Genomic DNA, 8,067 nt, shown 5'->3' with positions numbered 1-8,067 from the left:
CATAAAAAGGAAATAAACAAAGCAAAGAATAAAAACAACAAAAATGGTTCGTCAACACGAAATGTGGCCGCGCGGACTTGCAGTATTTTCAAACATCTCTTAGTTCTGTCTTAAATTCTGACATAAATATATGAGTTCACGTCCTCGAGCAGGATTGTGTGATTTTGGATTGTTTTTCGTCGTTTGTTTCCCCTTTTTCCCTCCCCCCGACTTCCCGAATTTCCAACAGGGACTGAACGCACCACGATTTCACGCCGTGTACCTCTATTTTCAGAACGGTGACGTGAAGGCTCATACACTCCTCCTATATGTGGCTCGTCAGGCCGTGGCAGGCCCTGGGATTGGTGAGATGTAGTTGCTGTAGCAGCTTATGACGGAGCTGTGAGGAGGAGGGTGGGAGCTGTATAAAGGCACACTCACAGGCTCCGGGACCGTCACTCTGGAGGAGGAAAGCGAGTTTTTGGGTTGGTTAACGTTTCACCAAGGGACCTCCAACCCCTGTATTTACCAACAACAGGCGTCTATTTCCCAACACTGTACCGTCCTAGCACACGGACTCTCTAGTGAGAAATCCCCTCTACCTCGACTAATAAATGCCAAGAGAAACAACCCAAGCGCCCAGAGATAAGGATCGCTGCTCCGAATTTGACAGAAAGACTGCACAGTCGGACAAACAGAGGGAAAAACAACAAAAGCGCACGCATCGTCGCCGTTGCCTTTCTCAATGCATACCCTTTGTGCCCGGGGAACGATGAAACCAGAGATTAACGCCGCCGTCGGATTTCTGTCGAGATTTCTGAGGGTAAAAGGACACGTAAACGATCGACAGGTCCAAACGTTCAGCCAAAGCTTACAGGACATTTTGGCAGGTAAGGAAACACGCAACAACAAAAAAATCCACTTCCGTTCACAAAATCCCTTTTAGACTTCTAATATACCATTCCACACATCGACTTCGGGGTTTGTTTCACGGATCGGTGGTTAACTTTGAGTTCTAATAGATTTGAGAATGATTCAGAAGAAGCCTTTCTTTGTTCTCCTAAGTATCACTTTCAGCGCTACCATAGCGCACCGCTAATTGCGCACATCGGAGAGAGGAAAACGCACTGGATGATCCAAGGCGATTTGTCGCCAGTTTTCGTCGACGCAAATGAATATTTCGAAGTAAAAATAATGTTGAAAATACGAATTGGTTAAAGTTTAATGTATGTGCTGTTTTTAGCTTGAAGGGTGGGGGCGGGGAGAGAGAGAGGGACGCTCGACTGGCTCGAACAAGGAAGTGCGCCTCTGAGTCGCCCGATAGTGCACACAGAGAATAGAGCAAAAACATCCCCCAGTGAGACGACACAGGATTACGTAATGCTAAGAACGAACTGATTTAATAATAATGAAAGACTGTCAGTGTTAAGACCACACTTTATTAGCTGTTTGGCACTGCGCACACGACCTTTTGATGTGTAGCACCCTTAAATTGCCTTTGTTTATCTGCTTTGTGTTAAATTTGGAAGGTTGTTGATTTGCTCCACAACATATGTCACTCTTTTTGGTATTACCATACGGTTAAAAGATGAGGTCATATTTCACCACGTCTCACATTTATTTCATTAGGGTTCCCACAGTCCACTTAACATGTGTATGTAAGGAATGGAGAGTAGACAAGGGAGAAAACAATGCTTTTACTTTTCAGGAAATGAAGCCTTAGTTGTACACCCAGGCTTAGTTTGACTATTACTGGGTTTTATAGCAGATGTTGCAGAACAGTACAGCTCAGGGATTGTCTCATTTTTTGCTGTAAACGCATTCCTCTCTCAGGGCTCTTAAAGCTCCTATACATCTGTCTAATTCCATCCACATGCAACAGCAGATGACCTACATTTTCCTATATAAGAGTCTCTCACAAAAATAGCTCTTAAACTGCTAAATGGTTGCAAGATCCTGTCCATATGGAGCAAGTTAGGCTATTTATTTCTATTTAGAATAGATTACAAAGATTTCCATCTTTCAATCATGACCAAAAAGTCACCATTTGGACCTGCTGATATCTGAAAATGGTTCTAGGGGGTTTTATTTATCAATCACACAGTTGGAGGGATGAACAGTATGGTATAGTGTGTGGAAATTATGAGTAAAGCATTTGCACAAAATGCCAGTGAGCAGTCAATTCAGGGGGGTTGGCGTATGTAAACAGACAAAAGTTGGAGTCTGCTGTGAGGCCTTTGTGGGGGGAGGGGAGACGTTTTGGTGGGCGCCTAGAGGCAGACGTTGAAGACGGAAAGGCAAAATGGAGGGGAAATCTACTGGAACAGCCTATATTTAGTGATCGCAAACATCAATTAGAACAAATAGTGTAAATTATAAGCTTTGTATAGCTGCAAGTGCAACACTCATTAGCTTTATTTTCTAAAAGAAAAATAAATTGGCTCCACCGTGTCCAGGTTTGTTTTTGTTTTTTTGTTTTCTTGGATGAGGGAAATATGTGAAAACAAAAGAGAGTGTGTGGTAGTACCCCGTGGGCCTTGCCACTGCTAAAATAGGGCAGCCGGAGCTCTTTTGTGCTTTGAATCCTCACAGTTACTGTTGTGTCTGCATGCTGAAAAGCAGAGTTCCTCGCTTCTCCTGTTTGTGCTGCGCAAAGGGAAGTGAGGAAATGAGTCCCAAAGGCCAGATTGCAACCACAGAGATTGTGTAATTGTAGAAGGCAAGGTTCTTGGTTTGTCTAAAAAGTAACAGACAAGGTTCTCAAATGGAAATTACCCAACGGTCCAAAACGGAGCCATGGTCAAGGTCAGCTACAATGAGTAAACAACCCTCTTTGGTTAAACTCTTTAGGTTAAGCGCACACTCGTCTGCTTACTTTTCCACCACCCCCCCCCCCCCTCTCTCTCTCTCCACCTCCTCCTCCCATCTGCCCTCGTTTTTAAGAATAGGCCATGCTGAGCTGATCATTTCCCAGCTGCTCTGGGGTAGGTAGCTGCCTTTGTGGTTCTGTCTGAGGCTGAAAGCTCATCAAGCCTCTTGTGCTCTTTCACGAGTGCCAGCCCCTCTATTAGCTCGGCAGTATACGGACTCCTGCGATAAGGCACAGGAGGAGGGTGGGGAGGAAGGGAGGGGTTGTTATTATCCTGGTGGGTGCATACAGGTGGCCTCCGGGCCCTAGACTGAATGCTGACCCACTTCCTTTAGCCTGTTTTTCATTGGCTACAATGAAGTTACCATCAATGGGAATTCAATATGGATGAGCCCTGTCAGGGTAAATGGTGGGTAGGTGTGTATCATAAAGTGAGAGGTTGGTAAATAAAACGCTTGGAACAAAAGGGATTTGAAAATGTCCTGCTATCATAGGAGAGCGATGACAGGCTTTTCTATGATTTAAAAGTGAAGTTACCAGAAAAATATGGGCCACGTTTAACATTTACACAAACTCAACTCAAACACTTAACTGTCTGATTGGCTACTCATTGCGCAGTAATATGACCCATACCGAGAGTAGCGCCACTGTGAATCACTAGTTTCAGCGCACATCTGAAACTTCCACATAGACAGACAGATTTAAAAAAAATAAAAAAAATGGGAACCCTTTCCCTTTAAGAGGCGGAGCTGCCCCAGATGGCTGGCTGGGACACTTTTGGTGTTTTTGTTCAGCCAGTCATGGGAGACTCTGTGACACTGAGGAAGGCCAGTAGAAGGATTGTGCAATTCAGTGGCAGCCTTTTTTGTCACGTAGGCCTGTTTATGGCTGCTTATGAGGCCTGTAACAGGTGATAGTGTTTTTCCTTTCTTTTTGCTGGAGCGTTCAATAACTCTGTATTTCTGTGCATCTAGGTACACTTTGTGAATTGGATCCTCTCTAGGCTAAATGGGACATTTGTAGGTACACCTACAGAAACATTCTGTAGTTCCCTAAGAATAAACGCACTTATCAACTGTATTAAATCATTTTTATTTTTCTGCAGAAAAAGATCTGTCTAAACCAGTAACGGGTTTCAGCAAATGCTTTTTGCATAGTAATGCATTGGACTTACTTTGACAGCACCAGTTGCATCTCATTTATAAACATTTTAGTTGCCTCCTGGCTTAAACGCATAGCACAAGATTAAGATATACTATTCTTAATTAAGTGTTTCTGTTCTCATTTATAATACGGAGAGCCAACAAAAAGTGCTGAACATAATGTTTTGTTTAATATTAGGTTTGATCAAGACTTGGAGAATATTAAGCATATCATATATCATCAAATTGCTTTGTTGTTTTCATTTTATGATGCCCCTTTTTAGATTAGATGTTTTTACAGTCTTATTAAATCATCTGGGCTTATCTGACACAAAGTACAGTCTGTCTGCTTTCTCTTTAACCTTCGGTAAACCTCCAGTTTATTGCAGATCTCTGGCTCCTGTATTATCTTACATTACTACGCCTTTGTTTTTTTCCTTCTTTGCTTATGACATGATCTTGCCGTCTTGACGTGTTAGTAACAAGTGTCTGCTTTTTTTTTTTTTTTTTTTTTTTTTTTTTGTCAGAGCTAAACATTTTCTCCACCTTGTCTCTTTGTTTCCCTGCAGAGCAATATAAGCACCACTGGTTTCCAGACAGGCCCTGCAAGGGCTCAGGTTACCGCTGCATTCGCATCAACCACAAGATGGACCCCCTGGTGTGGCAGGCAGGCCAGCGCATCGGTCTGACCATCCAGCAACTCTACCTGCTGCTGCCCAGTGAGCTCACGCTCTGGGTGGACCCCTTCGAGGTTTCCTACCGCATTGGCGAAGATGGATCCATCTGCGTCCTGTATGAGTCGCAGCCTGGCCCGGGAGGAATGCCAGCGACAGCCACCACCAGCTCCCCCTCAGGAAACAGTGGGGCAGTGAACCCTATGGTGGACAGTCACATCAGCTGCAAGGAGGAACTGATGGTGCTGGGAAGAACCAGTCCCTCCAAAGGCTACAATATGATGACTGTGTCTAGTTAAAGCGGCACATAGTCACCCAGGCCTACTATTGTTCAGGGTCACGCCATGGCTGGTCATTTGGCTAGACCAGGGTGAGCCTTTTTAAAGCTAAGAATATGAAATGAAATAGTGAAAGAATGGAAAAAAGAAAAAACAAAAGAAAAAACAAAAACAAACAAAAAAAGAAAACAGAGGATGTGGCCTATCGTCCAGGTGATGGAAACCTTGTAGGTTTGCTATTTTCTACCCTCTCTCCCCATTATCATCTGTTCTGTTGTGTCATTGGATGAGCTGGGCACTCCATTTTTTAGGAGAGGCTTTGTGGAAATGGAACTGTTGGGGCAGCTAAACTAACAAACCAACCAACCAGGAACACCCATGGAAACTGGCTCCACCTACCCCTGCACTCTCAACTGTAAACGCCGGTGATCGGCTCTGTGTCCGAGGGGGCTATCAGCATTGACTTTGCACTTATTTGTGGTTACTATGGGTACATGTTCAACACACCACTGCAGAAACAGCAGTCCAAATTACATGGATACTTTTTTTCTTCGTTAAGAACTACCCCCGAATCAGAAAATTCAAAACTTTTTTTTTTTTTTTTTCCCCCAGTTTGCTGTTTTTCATTTATTTTGCTTCCTGGGTGGGGAGGAAATTGAGGTTCAGACTGTGCCCAGTGAAATCCAAGCTCAAGGTAAAGAAACTCCCAATGAGAGCATCTCTATTTTCTATAAAAACCCTTTTTTGGACCACAGGGAATATATTTTCTTTATCTTTTAGCCATTGGATAAAAAAAACAAAAACAAAAGGGGCTTACGGTCTTAACTTCTCTTCCTCCCCCTTCTCCTCGCGACAAGTTTAAAGAAACCATTCATCCCAACCTTCTCTCCGGCCTGTATGTAAGTGCAAGTGGAATGTGTTGTGACACCTGTTACCTATGGATACCAGCGTGTCCCGTTACACCATCGCCCTCCTGTCACCCATGTTTGTGTTGCTTTCTGAGGGAAGGGAAGTCGATCCATTGTTCCCTCTAGGTAATGAATGTTGTTGAAATTCACAATCAAGTCCCTGTGTTGTTTAATTTAGCCCCCTTTCTCCTTCAACATTTGTCTTGCATTACCAAAACTCAATGTGTAGCATGGGGGTGGGGGGGTCTTTTTAGCCAAATTTTGGTCTTGTGGCCCAGTTAGAATTAACATTGAATGCACTTTGACGTGAGATTGTGTGGGATGTGCACCTTTTGGAGAAAATCGCTTGCATTCCATCCATTCAAATGTCATCTTTTCTCACCGTTCTTACTGCCCTGCCCAATTTTAGCCGTTTGATGATACTGTAGCTCCCAATGTCGCCGTGGACTGATGTCTGGCCACGTGGGGAGTGTGCAACAATGGATTTCAAAACCTTTTAACACTGTATTTGTGAACATTTCAGAGCTGTTATTTTTTTTTTTTTTTTTTTAATATAAGTGGAGAGTATTCTGGGTGGTATGTTAAAAACATTCTGTTATCCATTCATATGGCACTGTTGATTCTGGCACGATGCAAAGCTACCCCAACCCTCCCTCCCTGCACACCACCTCTGACATGCACAGATGGTGATTTATGTTGCTGATTTAAAAAAGAAAAAAAAAAAAGAATTGCCTGAAAGGTCTGACCTTAGTGATGACTCTGTGACACTTTGGCCAAAGGGAGGTCTGGAGCATCAAGTGTTCAGAGTTTAACTTTAACTTGAATTGGGGAAAAAAAAGTTTAAAAAAAAAAAAAAAATCGGGCCTTATCAAACTTCTATTTCCATTAATTGTTTCAAAGGTCTTGTAAAAGAGAGATAATTATTTTTAATTTTTTTTTTGGAGGGGGGATTGGAGGTCCACTGCCTTATGGAGACCTCATTGTCAAGTATTTTGAGCCATTTGTGATGTTAACTAATGCCAGGCTTACGAGAGCCGACCTGGAGCATTGTGCTGCCTGGGCCCTCGCCGGAGGTGTCCCCTTTCCAGCCTGGCAGCTTCAACTGCCCCCACCCGTCCTGGTGTCAGGGTTAGAGTGCCTCAAGTACCACATATCATCCCCCTTAAGCTCAGACCTCCTGTTTAGCCAAGAGCAGGCCAGCATGCTGCTAGCTGACCCCCTGTGGATGCAGGTAGACTTAATGTGACACATATCATCATCCACCACCGTAGGGAGCTGGGTAAGGAAGGCAGGTGTGGGGAGCTGGTGTGAGAGAGGTGGGGGCCAGGGCCGGACTCTTTTGTCCAGGGCAGCTAAAATCCCTCCAGCCCCCTCCCTCTCAGACATGTTCAACATCCCCCACCCTGACCAGAACCCTTCGACCCTCCCTCAGCAGTGATGGATAACCAGCACACGCGCTTGGCGTGCTCAAGCTGCACTTAAGGGGGTGGGCTAGTGGGAGACAAGGAAACATGGATCAAAGATGAAGAATTGAGGGTACTAAGGCCATTGTTTTTTTGTTTTCATCTCACTGGATCGCGCTGCACTTAATTACTGAGTTTGCGTAGCAACTTTGTTTACATGCATATGAAAGGATGTTGTGGCTGTCTGGTGTACCCCCACTCCACTCCCGGTTCTGGGGTTGAATGGGTAACAGGATGATGGAACAGATGCTAGAACGGCTACGGGTGTTGCTCAGGCCTTAGCCACTGGCCAAATCTGTCACGGCAGGCTGGTTCGCCGCTCATCACCAGACCTATGGGTGTTTAAGCTCCCCTAAGCTTGAGAGGATCATGGGTAATATAGCTATAGCCTTTGACGCACTGCAACCCCCATAACCCCCCTGCACCCTGTTCTCTGCTGATACTCCCTTCAGCAATCTGTGAAAAGCAGTTATTCCATGTTGGGCAGATGGAGGAGAGCTTGCTGGGCTGAGAGCCCAGCGCTTTGGTTTCCATGGTGGACACCAGTTTTAAAATCATGTTGCTCCATTAAAGCTTTTTAATGTCACGTGAGATGTTTTGAGATTGGTCTATATTTCAGACGAGAGATGATCATCTCGTCTCACTGCTTTTGATGTATTTTATGGTCACACTGCTAGATTTTCCTCATCTTTCCACTCATATCCATTTTGCCCTCTTCATCCTTTTTTTTTTTTTTTTTTTTTAAAAGAGGATT

At 44.2% G+C, this 8,067-nt stretch overlaps 1 protein-coding gene across 1 annotated transcript; it reads left to right on the top strand.

Annotated features, from left to right (window-relative positions):
- Positions 1-392: 392 nt before the first annotated feature.
- Positions 393-6,578, top strand: btg1 (B-cell translocation gene 1, anti-proliferative). Its single transcript, XM_026146806.2, has 2 exons — positions 393-869; positions 4,560-6,578. Exons 1-2 carry the CDS (start codon positions 725-727, stop codon positions 4,961-4,963), a joined length of 549 nt encoding a protein of 182 aa, XP_026002591.1. The 5' UTR covers positions 393-724; the 3' UTR covers positions 4,964-6,578.
- The last annotated feature ends 1,489 nt before the right edge of the window (positions 6,579-8,067 follow it).

Source organism: Astatotilapia calliptera, chromosome 17 (genome assembly GCF_964374335.1).
Source record: "Astatotilapia calliptera chromosome 17, fAstCal68.1, whole genome shotgun sequence".
NCBI classification, from domain to species: domain Eukaryota; kingdom Metazoa; phylum Chordata; class Actinopteri; order Cichliformes; family Cichlidae; genus Astatotilapia; species Astatotilapia calliptera.
Note: the sequence above shows the minus strand (reverse complement) of the source record. Positions and strands in the feature narration are given on the sequence as shown.